Source organism: Mytilus californianus, unplaced genomic scaffold (genome assembly GCF_021869535.1).
Source record: "Mytilus californianus isolate M0D057914Y unplaced genomic scaffold, xbMytCali1.0.p SCAF_4, whole genome shotgun sequence".
NCBI lineage: Eukaryota > Metazoa > Mollusca > Bivalvia > Mytilida > Mytilidae > Mytilus > Mytilus californianus.
In genome coordinates, this window is record NW_026262690.1 from 107,303,715 (window position 1) to 107,323,769 (window position 20,055).

Sequence of the window (20,055 nt, forward strand, 5' to 3'; positions counted from 1 at the left end):
GCACTTTCGAAAAAAAAGTACTGATCAAATATTTTTAAAGAGTTGTGCCCCTTGGAAATATTTATTATGATAGAAATCACATTGCATTTGCTTTGAAGCCTTAATTTATCTAAGATATTAATAAAAAGTTAAAGAACAAAAAAAAGTGTTTTTTTTAGTTATTGCCCTTGTACCTTGGATAGATAAAATATGTGCAACGCGGGGAACATTGGAACTCTGTTATTTTATTATTATCTATTTTTTTTAATTTTTGTTTTTTTGTTTAGGTTTTCGGTAGTTTTGTCGTAGTTTTAACTTATAGCTCTCTCTATTTGTATAAATAAAAGACAATAGTGCACAACAAAAACTTTATTTAAAAAAAAATGTCTTTGATGGAAACTTTCCCTTGTCTGAGTTTTCGCTGGTAGTCATTCCTTCTGTTGTTAGACTGTAACATTGGCTGTTTACAACAGAAAATATCGTATGTCAGTTGTAACTTAAGATGCACATAGGCGATCTCTAACAAGTTAAAAGTGTCGTCGTAGAAATCTACCGTAAGCAACCGTCATGTTCCAACTACAACTAAGGATGCACACAGGCGACTAACAAGTTCACAGTGAAAACTTGTCAAATTTCAACTGTAAACGACTTTGCGGTTACAGTGAAATGTGTCTCTGTGTATTTCTATTGTAACAAACCAACGCACAAAATCATGTTTTGTTATTTGTTTTATGTTTTGTTATTTGTTTTATGTTTTGTGTTTATTGTTTTATTATTTGTTTTATGTTTTTTTAATTTGATATTCTGTTTTGTTTTGTTTTGTGATATTTGTTTTGTTTATGGTTTTGTTATTTGTTTTTTTTGTTTGTTTTATGTTTTGTATTTAATGTTTTGTTTTGTTTTGTGACTTGGTATATATTTTATTGTTTGTTTTATGTTATTTGTTTTGTTGATGGTCTTGCTATTTGTTTTGTTTTTGTTTATTGTTTATTGTTTTGTTATATATTATGTTATTTGGTTTTTGTTTTTTATTTATATGTTTGTTTTAGGTTTTTAATTTTGTAAGTTGGGAGGGGGATCTGTGTTTATTTGTAAAGAAAAAGACAATAGTGCACAACAAAAACTTTATTTGAAAAAGACGTCTTTGATGGCAACTTTCCCTTGTCTGAGTTTTCGCTGGTAGTCATTCCTTCTGTTGTTAGACTGTAACATTGGCTGTTTACAACAGAAAATATCGTATGTCAGTTGCAACTAAAGATGCACATAGGCGATCTCTAACAAGTTAAAAGTGTCGTGGTAGAAATCTACCGTAAGCAACCGTCATGTTCCAACTGCAACTAAGGATGCACACAGGCGACATCTAACAAGTTCACAGTCAAAACTTGTCAAATTTCAACTGTAAACGACTTTGCGGTTACAGTGAAATGTGTCTCTGTGTATTTCTATTGTATCAAACCAACGCACAAAATCATTACATCCATCTGAATGACACTAATTGCGGGAATGACTGTCACACTATCGCCGTCGCTAAGTTATTTTCTTTAGACGCGGACGTGATAGAGAGCATTCATAGCGATCGTTAACATGGCCTCTTTGTGAAAATGTGTTTCTTTGTAATTTTTGAATGCCAAAACAAGCGTATAGTACAACAAAGGAAAATACGAAAGATGATGAAATCGGTTTTGTGTAAAGTTGTCATTTTGTTATGTTGTTTATTTTATTTGTATCTTTTTCTTCCATTATTTTTTTTGTATTGATTTTTGTATTGATTTGCTTCAAATTATTACAAAAGATACGAAAGTTACCAATGCATATATACGTATTATTTATTTTAATGCTTATATTCTGCCATTGTTTGATTATTGTTGCAATATATGGGGTTGTTGTAATGAAAGTGGAATAAATATACTTAATAAGTTATTAAAGAAATCTGCTAGGGTTATAGGAGAAGCTGACATAATGACATCCTCCACTTTATTGTTGTATAGTTTAAATTGGTTGAATGTGGAAATACGAATTCAATATCAAAAGGCAATAATTGTATTTAAATCATTAAAGGATATGGTTCCTAACTATTTACAAGAAAGCTTTCATATTACTGATTATCAAAATTATAATTTACGTTCAGCTAATAAAAAACTATTAAAATTTCCGAAGCCAAAAACAATTTAAAAAAAAAAACTTTCATATATTCTGGTTCTCAAATGTGGAACAGTTTACCAAATGAAATAAAGATGAGTAATACACTTGGAACTTTTAAAACAAAATGTTACAAAATTTTACGACGAAGGCTGATTAATATGCTTTTTCATTAATATCTATTTAATTTAATTTTGGATGTAACACGTCTTTTGATTGGCTGAAAGTGTTTTGTCTATCAGCTCATAGACATAATTTTAAATAACCCGCTACGCGAGTTATTCAGTGTGCACCACAGTTTTAATGTTATTTCGAATAGACAGAAAAATATTACGGTCATTCCTTAAATAAAATTGTATATTGTGTTCATATCATTATAATATTGTATGTACTTTATGGATATGTTATTATTTTTTTGAGGACTCTCAGGAAGGTTAGTTTTAATTAATGGGATTATCCTCTTGAAATAAAGATTATTTATTTATTTATTTATTTATTTATTTATTTATTTATTTTATGTTTGTTTTGGGTTTTTATTTTTTTTGGGGGGGGGGGGGGGGGGGGGCTGTTTCTTTTTATAAAGATAAAACACAACAGTGCACAGCAAAAACTTTATTTGAAAAGGTCGTCTTTGGTGGCAACTTTCCTTTCCTTTCCTAGACTGACGTTGGCTGATTACAATAGAAAATGTCGTACGTCAGTTGTAACTTATGATGCACATAGGCGATCTCTAACAAGTGAACATTGTCGTGGTAGAAATCTACCGTAAGCAACCGTCATGTTCCAACTGCAACTAAGGATGCACACAGGCGACCTCTAACAAGTTCAAAGTGAAAACTTGTCAATTTTCAACTGTAAACGACTTTGCGGTTACAGTGAAATGTGTCTCTGTGTATTTCTATTGTAACAAACCAACGCACAAAATCATTACATTCATCTGAATGACGCTAAGTTATATTCTTTAGACGCGGACGTGATAGAGAGCATTCATTACGGTCGTTTACAAACATGGTCTCTTTGAGAAAATGTGTTTCTTTGTACTTTTTTAATGCAAAAAACAAGCACATAGTACATATGAGGATGTGGATTGGGTTTACAGAATAGAGAATAATGGGGAAAAAATAAAGAATAGAGAATAATGGGGGAAAAAATAAAGAAAGGAGAAAAATGGCAAAAAAAAAAAAAAAAAATAGAGAATAATGGGGTGCTAAAATATAAAGAATAACTGCAAAAATTAAAGAATTGGGGTAAAAATATACTGGTTACAGAAAAAAACAATGTCCAGAATACAGTTATCAAGTAATTACAGAATAACCTTTATTTTTAAAGATAAAGAATACCGGGTAATGAGCGAAAAAATTAAAGAATACAGAATTGAAGAATCCATACCCTCGTATATACGTTATGATAAAGCCCAAAAATCGCATAAGTTATTGGTCTAACTTTCCGATAAATATAAATTAATAGATACATTTATTTTATGGCCCCGCCGACTTAAATCGGGGCCATATAGTGTTACCCTTATCCGTTATTCTGTCATTCTGTCATTCTGTCATTCTGTCATTCTGTCATTCCGTCATTTCGCAACGAACAGTTATGGGGACTTTTTTTCTAAACGCCTTCACATATTGAGCTGATTTTTAGTATGTGAGTACTATGATGAGTTACAGATCGAGTTTACGTTTAGTTCCGCTCCGCTGATTTTTGTCGAAATTACGGGCTTAGAACTTTGAAAATTTCGTGAAAATAACAGTTTTACGGACTTTTTTTCTAAACGCTTTCACATATTGAGCTGATTTTAGTATGTGACTCTACTATGATGAGTTACAGATCTAGTATATGTTGGGTCCGCTCCACTGATTTTTGCCGAAATTACGGGCTTTGGACTTTGAAAATTTCCACTCTTAAAAATGGCTTCAAGGTTTTTTTCCAATCTGGGCTATTCGTGTCGTTCCGACACATCTAGTTTTAATATCATAAAACAGTGAACGTTTAATTTATAACGCCTTTTACTAATACCTGCCTACCACTGAATTTTGCTTATAGTATAGTCGCGTAATTTCCGCATCCATAGTTTTAACAATTTGACTATATTTTATACAAAAGGAAAGACATTCATTGTGTATTTCAAAATTATTTGCAGAAATATTTTCAATACTAGAACCACAAGCTCAGTCCCTTCCCCCTCATCCTTATTTCCCTTAAATTGATAGGTCGTCTGTAATTATATGATTAAGAAACTCTGTGTTTAAATTCATTTCATTAATTATTGAGAGCAAACGATTACAGTCTATATATCAATATATATCAAATTATTGAAAATTCCGGATTTGATCAACGCAGCGATCGAAACACAATAAATAAATTGAAAGTTTTATATTACAGATAGGCTACATTACTTGACTTGGCCTTGATTTTTTTGGTTTAAACTTTCGCTATAAACACCAACGGTTGTTTCGATCATTTTCAGTTTTAATTTCTTGTTGTTTTGTTGTTAATTTAAATTAATGATATTCTGTTAATGGTTAAATTTTTAATAACAACTATTTTTTCAATCTCCCTTTGAAAGAGGATATGTATGATATATATATGTATTAATAAAATGTACACCTGTAAGGCCGATCTGTCTGATAAATGATGTGTGCTAACCAACCGTAAATATTATGTATTGATCGTTCACATGTTTAGTTTTCTGCAAAAATCCTTATCATAATCGTATATGCATTGTGTAATACCCACCACATGTTGCATTGCCTTTGTTTGTTTATTTTGAAAGATGTCTTCAGAACCTTTGAGCGCCGAATATGCGAAATCAGCGAAGTCTGCATGTAAAGGCTGTATGAAGAATATAGCGAAAGGAGAACTCCGTATTGGATTCGTCGGCAAGGCTAATTTTGGTACAACTGCATGGTACCATTATGATTGCATTTGGAAGAACTACGAAAATCTCAAATCAATCGACAGCTCTAAAACAACAAAAAGTATCGTTCAGGGATATTCAGATTTGAAGGAAGATGAGAAAAAGAAACTTGATGTGGACTTGCCAAAATATTGCAAAGAAGCCGCCGAAAAGGCAGCCGCTGCAGCTAAGGAAGGGCCATTACCAATGGCTACAGAATATGCGAAGTCTGCCAAATCTTCATGCAAAGGTTGTTCAAAGAGTATCGACAAAGGGGCACTCCGTGTAGGATTCACAGGAAAGGCTAACTTCGGTGCTACAGCGTGGTATCATTATGACTGTATTTGGAAGGACTCTGACAATTTAAAGTCGATTGATGGCTCAAAAGCTGCTGAGAAGATCATTAAAGGATATTCAGATCTGCAGGATGAAGACCAAGATAAAATTGAAGCTGACTTGTTGAAGCATTGTAAACCACCAGCAGATAAAAGAAAAGGGGACGCTTCTAAAGGTAAATTTTCATATACTAGTAGCAAAAGAACGAGGTTGAGATGGACTTCTATATCTAACATGTTTAAAGGGGGTGCATGGTCTTTGAGCTCCAACAATGTCCAATGAAAATAAAGTAGTCGGACCTACATCCTTTTTATTTCTTGCTGTCAATTACTGCTTAATTTTTTTCTGACAACTTTCATTTGATCCTGTTTACATGGTTTACATGAATGGTTGTGATCGCCACCCATTTGAGTTGATCTATAGTATATACATGTATATGTAGTATATACGTCTACTCTAATAAAAAAAAATTGTAATATAAGCCACTGAACTTTTTATCCATGAAAGTTACTTATAAGTTATAGTTTGCCGACTTTATCACAATGTAGTTTTAGCAATGACTATGTTGACTTGTAAACAACAAAGTCATAAGATAACTACATCCATTACATTGTCACGAAATTTCTGACTGTATTATTATAAAACAAGTGGGTTTTTTTCATTGTTCCGTGTCGACATGATTTTTCATTTACCACATTTTTTACATAAAGACATAAACGCCAATAGACTGAACATGTCATACAGGAGGGTCTGGATTTGGGGAGGGGGTCTTCATTTCTGTATTCTTTAATTAAGTCTCCCAAACGAAGTTTGGGAAGACTTATTGGTTTTGCTCAGTTCTTATTCTTCTTCTTCTTCTTCTTCCTCTTCCGCCACTTTCAAATTTGAACTTGTCCGCACCCGTTCTCCAAAACCGCTTGTCAGATTAACTTAGGGTTTCACAATATGTTAGACTAACATGTCTAGTGGTGCAATCAGGGTTTTGTTTGTGCAATGGGGTTTATAAAGGGGTACTTTGAGGGGCAAAAAGAAAGGAGGGTTTTACTATAGAACCCTATGGGATTTTATTTTTTAAAATTTTCAAATGATTATAAATTGAAAACCGTTTGTGATAGACACAATCTTTTTAATTGAAAATGTTTTAAATGATAAAGCACATTAAATGAAATACAGGTTAAGTCACCAGGGGTCACCCCCACCCCCTGCCATTTAAGAAAGTTCTAATAACTTGTAAGTGGTCAAGATCCCCACCCCTAAACCATATATATTCTGGTTTGTCATGCTAAGATGGTTTGACTGATATACAGGGTTAGTCCCCAGGGGTCATCCCGACCCCCTGCCATGTGAGAAAGTTCTAATAACTTGTAAGTGGTCAAGATCCCCACCCCTAAACCATATATATTCTGGTTTGTCATGCTAAGATGGTTTGAATTATATACAGGGTTAGTCCCCAGGGGTCATCCCGACCCCCTGCCATTTAAGAAAGTTCTAATATCTTGTAAATGGTCGAGATCCCCACCCCTAAACCATATATATTCTGGTTTGTCATAATAAAGCACATCAAATGAAATACAGGGTTAGTCCCCAGGGGTCACCCCCACCCCCTGCCATTTAAGAAAGTTCTAATATCTTGTAAGTGGTCAAGATCCCCACCCCTAAACCATATATATTCTGGTTTGTCATGCTAAGATGGTTTGAATGATATACAGGGTTAGTCCCCAGGGGTCATCCAGACCCCCTGCGGTGCCATTTGAGAAAGGTCTAATATCTTGTAAATGGTCGAGATCCCCACCCCTAAACCATATATATTCTGGTTTGTCATGATAAAGCACATCAAATGAAATACAGGGTTAGTCCCCAGGGGTCACCCCCACCACCTGCCATTAAAGAAAGTTCTAATATCTTGTAAGTGGTCAAGATCCCCACCCCTAAACCATATATATTCTGGTTTGTCATGCGAAGATGGTTTGAATGATATACAGGGTTAGTCCCTAGGGGTCACCCCCACCCCCTGCTATTTAAGAAAGTTCTTATATCTTGTAAATGGTCAAGATCCCCACCCCTAAACCATTTATATTCTGGTTTGTCATACCAAGATGGTTTGAATGATATACAGGGTTAGTCCCCAGGGGTCATCCCGACCCCCTGTCATTTGAGAAAGTTCTAATATCTTGTAAATGGTCGTGATCCCCACCCCTAAACCATATATATTCCTGTTCGTCATGTCTCGAACATTTGAATGACGTTTAGGGTCAGTCCCCAGGGGTTCCCCCCACCCCCAATGTTCTAGTATCTTGTAAATGGTCGAGATCCCCATCCCTAAACCATAAATATTCTGGTTTGTCATGCCAAGATGATTTGAATGATATACAGGGTTAGTCCCCAGGCATCACTAATGCATATAACTTTACTGGACCAAACCAATTTTCACTGGACTTTGTCCAATGGCAGGCGACCCTGGGAATTACGAATTATGGGAGCTTCGTTTGGGAGACTTCGTAACAGCATCCTGTTACAATCATTTCTTGTTCTGTGGAAATTTTCTCCATTCTTTATTTTTTCTATAATATATATTATACCACCCCATTATTCTCTATTCTTTCTTTTTCCCTTTTTTTGGAGGGTGGGGGGGGGGGGGGGTGGGGTGGGGGTGGAGGCTTATTCTTCACTTTTGTTTATTTTTTTAAACATTTTTCTGTACTATTGGTTCATTATTTCTTTATCATCAAAATCATTATTCTTCAATAATATTGTCTGGCAAATTAGACCATTATTCGTATTGAATGTTTTCATTTTGAACCACATATTGATTTAGGACTTTCAAGAGACTAAAGGTGAAATAATCTATTAAGGCTCCAATACTATTGATTTTCAAAAGATTTCTGAAATGTTTGTTTTCTTTATTCAGACCATCTAAATAGATATAAGAAGATGTGGTATGAGTGCCAATGAGACAACTCTCCATCCAAGTCAAAATTTATAAAAGTAAACCATTATAGGTCAAAGTACGGTCTTCAACACGGAGCCTTGGCTCACACCGAACAGCAAGCTATAAAGGGTCCCAAAAATTACTAGTGTAAAACTATTCAAACGGGAAAACCAACAGTCTAATCTATATAAAAAACGAGAAACGAGAAACACTTATGAACCACATCAACAAACGACAACTACTGAACATCAGATTCCTCTAAACCCTACCATCCAGCTGACGTTAAACGAAGTAAAAAAAAAACCACACCATAATTTTGGCCTTATTGTACATTCACGGGATAAATCTCCATGGTAATAAACGAGTCTATTTGTTATACACGGGGTAAATCTCCATGGTTACCATGATGTCTTTTCTCTGGTTTGGATAACGTTTAATATTTGTGTATAAACCCCTTATGATAGTCGCTTTATATTCGACTTCTGGCGTAAGGGTGTGGTCATATCGTTTGCACGACTGCACTTTTTAATTTAATTTTTTCATACCTTGTAATAATTTAATTTTGGATGTAACACGTCTTCTGATTGGCTGAAAGTGTTTTGTCTATCAGCTCATACTAAGACATAATTTTGTCATGTGACCGTGACATTTTTTATGTTATTTCTTCATAGACAGAAAAAATATTACAGTCATTCCTTAATTAGATGTAGATATGCTTGATTTCACGACGTTTCCGTCTGTCATATGTCAAAAGGTCTGTGACCTCATTTTCATGGTTCAGCGACTGCTGTATAATTTGCGGTCATGTGGATGTCTTATTAGGAGTAATAGAATTATAATATTTTGTAGATGGCATCCTTACAAGGTCTAAATGTCCGCCGGACAGGGTTCATCTGACTATGATCTCATTTCATGGATCAGTGACCAGGGTTAAGATTAAGCGATAAGGTCCTTTTCTCAGATACAATGAGCAGCAGGTCAACTTAATTTGGTGTATAAAATGATTGTAAGTTGTACAAGGCGGTCTGGCAGGTATCATCACACCTTGACCTAATTTTCATGGTTCAATTGTCAATGTCAAGTTTCCGTAGTTTGGTTTTTTTCCCCTTTTTTTCACATACTACCGGTATAAGGTATATGTCAGTGGTGTATGAATTGATTTTAAGGTGTACATGTATCATGTTCGGCAGATTTAATCTGACCTTGACCTCGTTTTATCCTGGTCTTAATCCATGTACATGTATCATATAAGTATTGTGTTATTAATATGATAGTACTCAGGAGCTTCATAAATAAGAGGGAAGACGAAATTTTGTCTGATCCATTTAGCTGCTTTGAACAAATAAAATGTGTATAAACTATCAACTACAATCCTCCTTATAGCCTTCTTATTGGCAATATACTTTAAATAGATTTGATCGTACATTTCAAGTTATGAATCGTGTTCCTAATTAAACTAGGAAGGCAAATCTCTAGATAAGTTTAAGGAGATGTCGTATGATTGCCTAAGAGACATCTATATACAAGAGACTAAAGGACGAGGATGTTAACAACCACATGTGTACAGCCTTCAACAATGAGCAAAACAAACATCGTATAGTAAGCCAGAAAAGGCTCTGGCATGACAAAATGTGAAACAACTCTAAAGAGAAAAACATCTGCCTGATTAATGCTAAAAGCAATTAACGAAAAACATAATGACAGACAGCAACCAACGACTACCACTGGATTTTTCCAACTCTGTTTATGCTGCTGGGTTTGATGCTTCCTTACGATGTTTATGAAGCTTACAATGCTTATTTTGATGGGAGAATATGAGTAAAGCTATTTAAGGAACACAAGTCTTGTTCTGATACATTTATATTCCGTAAGTTTACATTTCTTGTATCTTTTCTTTTAGATGGTCCAACAGCTGCGAAGAAGTCTAAATAGGACATCACGTGTACAGATGAAGGACATATGAATATAATTCGTGAGAACTTCATGTGTATTGGATGTTCATATACGCGTGCGTTCGTCTACATTATATGTGCTTAAAGCTTTCTTATAATTCTGTTGGAGTCAAGTGGACTAACTAGTGAGGGTGCTCGGTTTTATATTATTTTTCCTAAGAAGGAATGTGACTGTCATGGCAGCAGTTTGAATGTGGTTAACAAAGATGACTGAAAGTTTATTTTGCATTGCAAGTTGTAACATAGTTTATACGCCTAGTCATTTTATTCATTTAAAAATAAAGCTTTCAGAAAAGTTTGCTTTTCTATTCAAGTGCCCAAAATTATTGGTATGTATCAGTATGAATAAAAGGAGTTTTGGGTTATACGTCAGTGGGACAGCATCCCAACGACACAAATAACCAGAAGACATTTAGAGGACAACTACAGTCTTCAACAATAGGTATAGTGTCCATACGATGTTTCAAGCTTTAAATCATCCAGAGTCTAAAAAAGTTGTGAAAAAAATAGTAACTATCCAAGATTAGCTTTATTTGTTCTTGTCATTGAAAAAAGAATATTGATTATCAACAATAATTATTTATTACGCTGTCGGATCCGACGGGGGAGGGGCTTTGGTGGGGAAGGTATCTTCTTAAAAGATTTAAAAAAAAAATAGAAATTTAAGAAATGAGGATCACCATGGTTTAAGCATTTTTACCAGCCAATAGAAATTTGCACAGTAAAGAGGGATCTTATATTCGACTTTATTATAGGGATAATTGCGATAATTTGTTTAAGTAAGTTTTCTTTTCACATGTAAAACAATATGCGATATCTGTATTCGTTGTGTGTGATTAAAGAATTATATTTGTTATAAAAAAAAGTTTCTGTGATCTATTAAATTATATTAGAGGATCAAATCTAAAGAAATAAAACTAATTTGGAGTTGCCTTACAGACTGATTATGATGGCTATACTCTGAGGTGATTCATTGAGGCGGAATTTCCGGATCATACTTATGAACAAAAATGTAACAACTGATGGCAATCCTTAATAATTGTGAGGGTGGAGTCTTTCTGTTCCGCTAAATTAGACAGAAGAGCGCAATACTGTGACGAACTTTCACAACCAGTGAATACAATATAACCAGTAATTTAATTTCTACAAAACTAATAAATTTCAGTAATACATTTCTGATGAAATACAATCGAAAGGAGAAAGTAGTTTATTGTAAATAACATAGCAAACATTATAGCGATTTTTTTTTTAATTTTGTAGCGTTTTTCGAACATAACTGTCTTCGACGATGCATGTATGCAAGGTCGGTCATAAATACAACTTGAATTCAGAAACATCCAATCATTCAGTGCAAAGCATGAGGGTCTGGATGGTTTAATTTATGTATATTCTTTATTTTAAGCCATATTTTCTGTTTGTTACCCATTATTTTTATTATTCGGTATCTCTATCTTTCTCTACTCTTAATTTTTTGCCATTTTTTTTCTTTTCTTTATTTTTGGCATACTTTTCTCCATTCTTAATTTTTTGGCCCGTTTTTCTCTATTCTGTAAACCCTATCCACACCACCAAACACGTACATAAACATTCAATATGGTGCACAAGTGTTATATATTCTAGCATATAACGTGAATTAAATTCCTATAAAAATTAGGAACATGAATTAGAATCAAACGTATATACAGTTATCTTTTTCCCATGAAAAGTACTAACAAATCGTCAAAATGACGTATGAGAAAAGAGTCGGGTTTATTTCATATGTATACATATGTAGATTTTAAGGAATGTTTTTCTTTATTACAACTGTTGCCATCACTAAGCGTTTCATCGTCGGTCGTTCGTTCTCCGTCTAAACTGCTTTTAAAACCTTGATTTCTGAAACCACTAGGCGAATTGAACCAAATTTCCCTTTTCCTGAATGTGATCTACCGAATGGGACTTATTACCGGATTTGTACTAACATGAGCAACACGACGGGTGTCACATGTGGAGCAGGATCTGCTTATCCTTCCGGAGCACCTGAGATCACCCCCAGTTTTTGGTGGGATTCGTGTTGCTCAGTCTTTAATTTTTTATGTTGTGTTTTGTGCACTATTGTTTGCCTGTTTGCCTGTTGGTCTTTTTCTTTTTTAGCCATGGCGTTGTCAGTTTATTTTCGACTTGTGAGTATGAATGTCCCTCTGGTATCTTTCGCCTCTCTTTTAGGGAGCCTACCGTGTAAAAGTTAGGTCTGATGCCATTGCTATTAAACCAACCTGGCCATTATGGCTAAAAAAACACAAATGGCAGTGCAAACAATGATATTTTTTACCCAAACGCCTGTGCTAATTTTCTGTTACATAGTTTGTTTTGACCCCTTTTTCTCTATTTTTTGTATTATTTTTGTTCGCTGTATACTTTCGTTAGACAATATATTTATGATTTAACGTATGAAACAAAGTAGTTTAATAATATAACAAAAATCAAAAGTATTGGATACAGTTTTGTGTAGCATTTTTATCTGTCACAAAGCAGGATTTTCTACCGTGACATTCTTCTATCCTGTCCCGGTGAGAGAAAAAAAAAACAGATGTTTTTGCAAGAGTCGAATATATATAAATTGTTTTATGATACTAACTAATGCAATAGCTAGTCGCTCTTTTTGCATATACATTATACCTGAAACTTTTTGAAAAGTTCAAGAAAGGCCTTGGCGGTAGGGTTCGAAAGCCGCCATAGTCAAACAAACAAAAAACCGAATATGTGTGTGTATATGTCTAGTACAAAGCAGGGTCTATTCATATCTCATTAACATGTTATCGTTCTGAATATGCCGCGGCATGCAATATTTGCGGACATTGGATTGATCGTTGGTTGCTTAACGTCCAGTGGCAAATATTTCATGCATGTTCATGACGAGAACAAATTAACAATAAATAAAATAGGTAGGTCCTGTAATAGAGGGCGGCCGTTCGGGAAGCTTGATCCGAATTGAGAAGAAGTGATATCACCGGCAGGTCGTATCATTGTAAGCATTATGGAAATAAGGATATTTGGTATGATTACCAATGAGACAACTTTCCACCAGTTGAGGCCAAAGGACGAGGGTGTCTTTGTTTGTTCGATATCAGGAGATTGCTAACTAGAGATTCACAAAAACTGTCAGACTCGGAGTTCAAGTACGAGTATGACCTGACGACTACAAATCATACAGGTAAGCTATAAGGGTGATTTTAAAATAATGTGTAAGTTAATTAATTTTACCGTGTTTATTCTTTGCATGGTGATAGGACAAAACCATTTATTAAATCAATAGACTTTTCTTTTTAACTGAAGGGTACAGTGTGCGTTTTTTTTGTTTAAGCTCGCGTACAGATATGAATTTAAAATCTTTCACAACAAATAATTAGTGCTCCAGTTATATGAAATTTTTTACCGATTACATTAAAAAAACAACCCCTTTTCAAATTTCAAAAATGGTCCTTTCATAACTGAAAAGAATTGTTTAAAAGGGAATTGGATATTACTATTGTTCAGTTCTTTTAATTATTTTGTTTTTGTTATTGGGCTATTTGTTTCCACTCTGTATAGTCTTGGAGACTAGAACGGAGCCCCTTCAGTGCTATGTAAATATGAATATTTTCGTTTGCCAGAGATTTAATCTGGTGCGCACCAGTTTGCAAAATCGTGCACACGACTTTCGAAAATGGTGCGCACAACTTTCAAACTAGTGCGTACGACTTTAAAACTCGTGCGCAAGTTCTTATAGAGTCAGTCAAACATTGTTTGAGTTTTGCGCACGAGTTTCAGTTTTAAAGTCGTGCGCACCAGTTTTTAAAAGTTTAAAATGTCGTTCACACAAGCTTAAAATTCGTGCGCGCTAGTTTTGAAGTAGTGCACACGAGTTTCAAAGTCGTGCGCACGATTTTTAAAACTGGTGCGCACCATATTAATTGTGACAGTATAATAAAATTTGATCAATAAGTTTCAGCAGATGTGGGAATTTTAATGACAAAGAGTTTGGGAAATTCAGAGAAGATCGTTGCACAACAAATTAAAAAATTATGACCCTTTGATATATCACAATTGGTCAATTACTACCTATTGATTTATTTCCTCGGTAAAATTGCACCCCATTAATATATTTGACGTATCAAAAGGGACCCATTCCAGCGGCACATATGTATATACCTTCATATAGGAAGAGACCCCCCCCCCCCCCCCCCCGTGTATTCCATAATCTATCCGAAACATATCTTATATATGATTGATTTATCAGACAGCTTTACAAGATATCTTACTTAGTTTATAAGATATATCGTATTGAGTTGATAATTTAAGATATCTTATTACATTTGTAACTTGATGATCCGTTATAATTAAGATACCTAACGTTAGAAAATGAAATAATATATAAAACTGCTTGCCGTAGTCGTTTGTTTTTTTCTGCCTTGCTGACTGGGAATTAATGAAATTTTGATCTGACGTAAAGCAAAAGAAAAAAATCCAGGCATGACATTTTTCTTTATCATTATCACAAATATATCCTAACTCGAATAATTCAGCGCCCTCTATCCACTACTTTTCTCGTAGTGATCGTAATAAAACGACTGGATTATTCAGGTTAAAATATATCCGCGTTTTCATGGTCCGCATTCAGGTCAAATTAGCAGAGTGTCCTGTCCGCGAAACACAATCGTGGTCCCAAATGCGCTTCAATGACGTCCTACTTTCATTTCTCCACAATGTGACCTGATTCCTGACACCGACTGGGGAAAGTAGTGTTGAGCAACAACAGTAATTTTTTTTCTTGATCGGTGATATTTAAAAGCTGTATTGAGTTATTCAAATCTCATTCTCTGACCATGTTTACATTTCAAATTTCTGATTTTAAGTTATGCAATTTTAACCCATTGTTTTGCTTGCACAAATTAATATGCTAGCTGTCAGACAATGTCAGAAATTATAATTAATTATGCATTGAATTCATACATTGAACCAGAGACATATATATATATATATATATATATATGTCTCTGATTGAACCAAGAAACAATATTCATAAAAAATAACTAACACTTTTAGTTTGAACAGCATTAACTGAGAAACAAACATTCAATGATTCATTTTAAGATGTTGAAGGGAGATAATCATAGCTCATTATAGCTACTATGGCCCAGTCAAGCTATATACAACCATTTACATGAAGCCTTATTTGACACATCTTCTCTCTATATGGAGTATAGGATAAATTTCATTCTGACAAAAGAAATATTTTGTATGAAGCAGATAACTTGATGAACTTGAAGGTTTGAGTGTAAGACATCTATCACTCCCATCTTGTCAATCATATTCCAAACATCACTGAACTCTGGAAAGATCCCAGATGACTGGCGTCACGCAAGTGTATGTCCAGCATTCAAAAAAGGCGACAAACACGACCCTATAAACTATCGCCCCATATCATTGACTTGCATCTGCTGCAAACTATTTGAACATGTTGTAGCTAGTAATATAATGAAACATCTGGAAAAAAATAAAATTCTATATGACTTACAACATGGTTTTCGATCATCTCACTCCTGTGAAACTCAGCTAATATCATTTATTCAAGATCTTGCAAATTCAAATAATAAAAACATTCAAACAGACATCATAATAATGGATTTTGCAAAAGCATTTGATAAAGTTTCACACCACCATCTCATGTATAAAATCGGTTTCTACGGTATAAATTGCAATGCATTACATTGGATTCAAGATTTTTTAACAAACAGAACACAAACAGTAGTCCTTGAAGGTGAAACATCAAATAAAATTCCGGTAACATCTGGGGTACCTCAAGGCACAGTGCTTGGTCCAATTTTATTCTTAATATTTATAAATGATTTGGCAGAATATATTGAACATAGTACATTAAGATTGTTCGCAGATGACAGTATTATTTATAGGGAAATTAAAAAACCAGATGACACATATAAATTACAGTCTGACTTGGAAGCGGCGGCAGATGGGAGCAGGACTGGCTCATGCATTTTCACCCTGATAAGTGCAACATTCTCAGTGTAACTCAAAAACGCAAACCTTTAGACTTCACTTATAAATTACACAATCACTCTCTAGAAAAAGTTGACTCTACAAAATATTTAGGCCTAACTCTTCAATCAAATTTAAAATGGGACAAACATATCAATAACATGACATCAAAAGCAAATCAGTCTCTTGGATTTATTCGTAGAAACCTTAAAATAGCCTCACCTAAAGTTAAAGCACATGCATTTAAAGCTCTTGTCCGACCAAAACTAGAGTACTGCTCAACTATTTGGGATCCACATCAAAAACAGCAAATTTCACAAATTGAAAAAGTTAAGAGAAGAGCAGCACGCTTCTCATGCAACCGCTTCCATAACACCAGCTCAGTTACTGAAATGTTGACAGACTTAAATTGGTACCCACTTGAAATTAGGCGTTAACGATAAAGACTTGTCTTCTTCTACAAAATTATACATGAAATTGTTGCAGTCCCTACATATAACCTTTTGATCCCACTAGATAATAGAACTAGACATAGCAATCCACACTCATTTAGGCAAATACAAACATCTAAAGACAGTTATAAATATTCATTTTATCCACGAACAGTTATAGATTGGAATCTTCTGCCACAACAAATAGTATCATGCAGTACAGTACAGGGATTCAAGAGTATGATCTCAGAATCTGCTCTCATCCCCATTTTCTATCCCTAACTATTTTGTTATCAAATGTATATAGTTTTATCTAAATGAAATTTTACAAATGCACATACATTATTTTGATTTTTTGATTTTGTTTCTTTTTATTTTTCTTGCTACAATGTAAATTATAAAATTTTATAGTCGACGCCCGGCGAATAATCTTCAATAATTGAAGGATCGCTAGAAACTTAAAGAAGAAGAAGGTTGGAAACAGCTGCCAGTGCTGTTTTACATTTCATGGAACAACTGAAAGTGCATAGAAATTAAAAACTATTACTTTTCTTCACCATCTTTGATAGATTGATTGATTGTTAGTGTTCAACGCCACTGTCGGCACTATTGGCTCTATATCATGTCAATCAGTTTTTATTGGTGGAGTAGTGCCGACAGACAAAATGAGAGAGAACCACCAACCTTGGGCAGAAAAACTGATAATCCTAGTCAATTAAGATGGGAGTCGAATGCACCTGCCATTTGCAGTGTTAGAACTCTCAACCTCAGTGTTGACAGGCTTGTTATACATGTAAAATAGATGAGTTACTTAGACCACTTGGCCACTGAGCAATACTGAGGTCCCATCTTGGATAGAGATTTCATTTTAGGCTTAGGTTTTCTAATCTTGTTCAAATTGTTTTAGATTTTGTCATGCCAGGGCAGTTTAAAGCTCACAATATGGTATGGGTTTTGCTCATTGTTGAAGGCAGTATATTCACTATATTGACCTATAGTTGCATACATAGACATACACCTTCTTTATTATCTGGTGGATAGTTATCTCATTGATATTTATACTGATCACATCTCCTTATTTTTATTAACTGTCAATTTTGGACCATTAAAGTTTTCTCTCAAAGACATATATGTTTTACTTGGTCAGACTTCTGTTTAAATCAGGCTGGTTTCTCTTTTGAATTGTTTTTACATTTTGTCATACATATATCTGGGCCTTTTAAATCTTACTATACTGTATGGGTTTTGCACATGGTTGAAGGCCTAAGATGACATCATGACATGTAATTGTTCACATCTTTGTGGTTTGGTCTTTATGGATAGTGGTGTCATTGACAATCATGCCACATCTCCTTATTTCTTATTTGGATTATTTATCAAAACATATTTATATATATATAAGAAGATGTGGTATGAGTGCCAATGAGACAACTCTCCATCCAAGTCACAATTTGTAAAAGTAAACCATTATAGGTCAAAGTACGGCATTAACACAGAGCCTTGGCTCACACCCAACAGCAAGCTATAAAGGGCCCCAAAAATGACTAGTGTAAAACCATTCAAACAGGAAAACCAATATAGCCTAAATAGGACATTTCATAGATGTAGCTTTTGAAAAATGTTGATAAACCAAGAGGGTTTGAAAATTGACCTTTATTTGACTTTGCGTTAAAAGTAGTGGTGTGGGATCACTTTCTTTTACAATTGATAACAAAACATTCAAAAGATAATATATTTTTTTCTTCATCTATGATGTAACCATGAATTTGAAAACACCATGTGAAGCTCTTAATCATCTTGAGTTTAAAAAAGTTGTGAATAAATTCACAGAAACTTTCTTAGATAACATTGTTTTAGATATTTTGCTTTTTAACTAAAACCAATATGGAGGATATTAGTTAATACTAATGGAGGAAATCTAATAAGTCAATTTATGGTTGTATTGTAATATGGAAAAAAATGAGTTGCATGGGACATAAAAAGTTTAACTATTGATTTTCCCTTTAGCTAACATTTAATTTGAAATTAAACATGCATTATTACTGGTATTCATACCCCAGGACTCCTACTTTAAAGCAGGATGTGTATAGTGATGGGGGAGTATGTCTGTACTTTTATTCGCCATTCTGTCCCACTTTTGAAGCTGCAACTGCCCCTGAACGCTTGACAGAATTTGTTACACTTTCACAGAATCTTACTAACATGATGTACTTTTGAACCTTCTATTTCATTTCTTCATCTGAATGTTTTTTTTTTGTTTCTCTAAGAAAATCATGGACTTTGAAATGAGAGGAGGTATCTGTTTGTAAGCTTTGCTAGCAGTACCTCTTATTTTTTTATGAAATTTTTATAATAGATAAGTTTCTTGTAAGTATATATGTCATGCTTGCTCATAGGCAGCGTCAACTTTTTAACCTCCATAGGGTTTTCTGTAATATTAAATTATTGTACCTGTAAATGATTAATTCTTAAATTTTCACAATCAACATTTTGAAAAATGTAATTCAATTATTAATTAATTATGCAGCCAAAACATCAGAACATGTTGTCTGGGTGCTCACAATTATATGTGTATAAATCAAGCAATAATTGTTGACTATAATGTGTCCATTTTTACAGGAACATAAAGTAGGATGAGAAATTGGTGACAAATGGAGAAGTTCAAGAGACTAGTCATCAGTAGGTAGACTTTCCTCAAATTTTACAAATAAAAGAATATCTGGAGCCTTTATTGATGTCTGTGCTGTTTTAAATTCTGATGGAAATTATGTTGATTGATTGATTATTGGTGTTTAACACCACTATTGGTGGAGGACCCTGTAGTACCAAGAAAGAACCACCAACCTTGGCAGGAAAACTAATAATCTTAGTCAATTAAGATTTTAGTCAATCACTCCTGCTATGTGCAGGGAGAGAACTCAACTTGACAGGCTAGTGATACAGTAGATGAAATACTTCGACCACTGAGACCTCTAAATTAAGTTGACTACCCTTTTGGTTGAAGAAGCATTTTGTGTCCTAAAGATGAAGCATAAGCATAAAAGTTTTATTGATAAAGTCGTTGCATCATAGACATAATATAAGCTCTGACATCCAAATAATAGACATATACATTTAACATGTGTAAATGCAATGGTAATAATAGACATATGCAATACATGTATACATGCAATGATAATAATAGATATGTACAATACATGTATAAATGCAATGATAATAATAGACATATGCAATACATGTATAAATGCAATGATAATAATAGACATATGCAATACATGTACATGCAATGATAATAATAGATATGTACAATACATGTATAAATGCAATGATAATAATAGACATATGCAATACATGTATAAATGCAATGATAATAAT

The 20,055-nt window shown here is 34.0% G+C and overlaps 2 protein-coding genes across 2 annotated transcripts in view; both read left to right on the top strand.

Moving 5' to 3' along the window:
• The first annotated feature begins 4,796 nt into the window (after nt 1-4,796).
• LOC127739041 (poly [ADP-ribose] polymerase 1-like) lies at nt 4,797-10,532 on the top strand. Its single transcript, XM_052250599.1, has 2 exons — nt 4,797-5,528; nt 10,183-10,532. Exons 1-2 carry the CDS (start codon nt 4,895-4,897, stop codon nt 10,212-10,214), a joined length of 666 nt encoding a protein of 221 aa, XP_052106559.1. The 5' UTR covers nt 4,797-4,894; the 3' UTR covers nt 10,215-10,532.
• Nucleotides 10,533-14,933: 4,401 nt separating this feature from the next.
• The window catches only part of LOC127739042 (ATP-binding cassette sub-family C member 10-like), a 38,562-nt gene continuing 33,440 nt past the window's right edge, over nt 14,934-20,055 (top strand). Inside the window, exons 1-2 of the mRNA XM_052250600.1 lie at nt 14,934-15,010; nt 19,300-19,359. The gene's annotated coding sequence lies outside the window, so the exon portion shown is untranslated. The remainder of the gene's footprint in view (nt 15,011-19,299; nt 19,360-20,055) is intronic.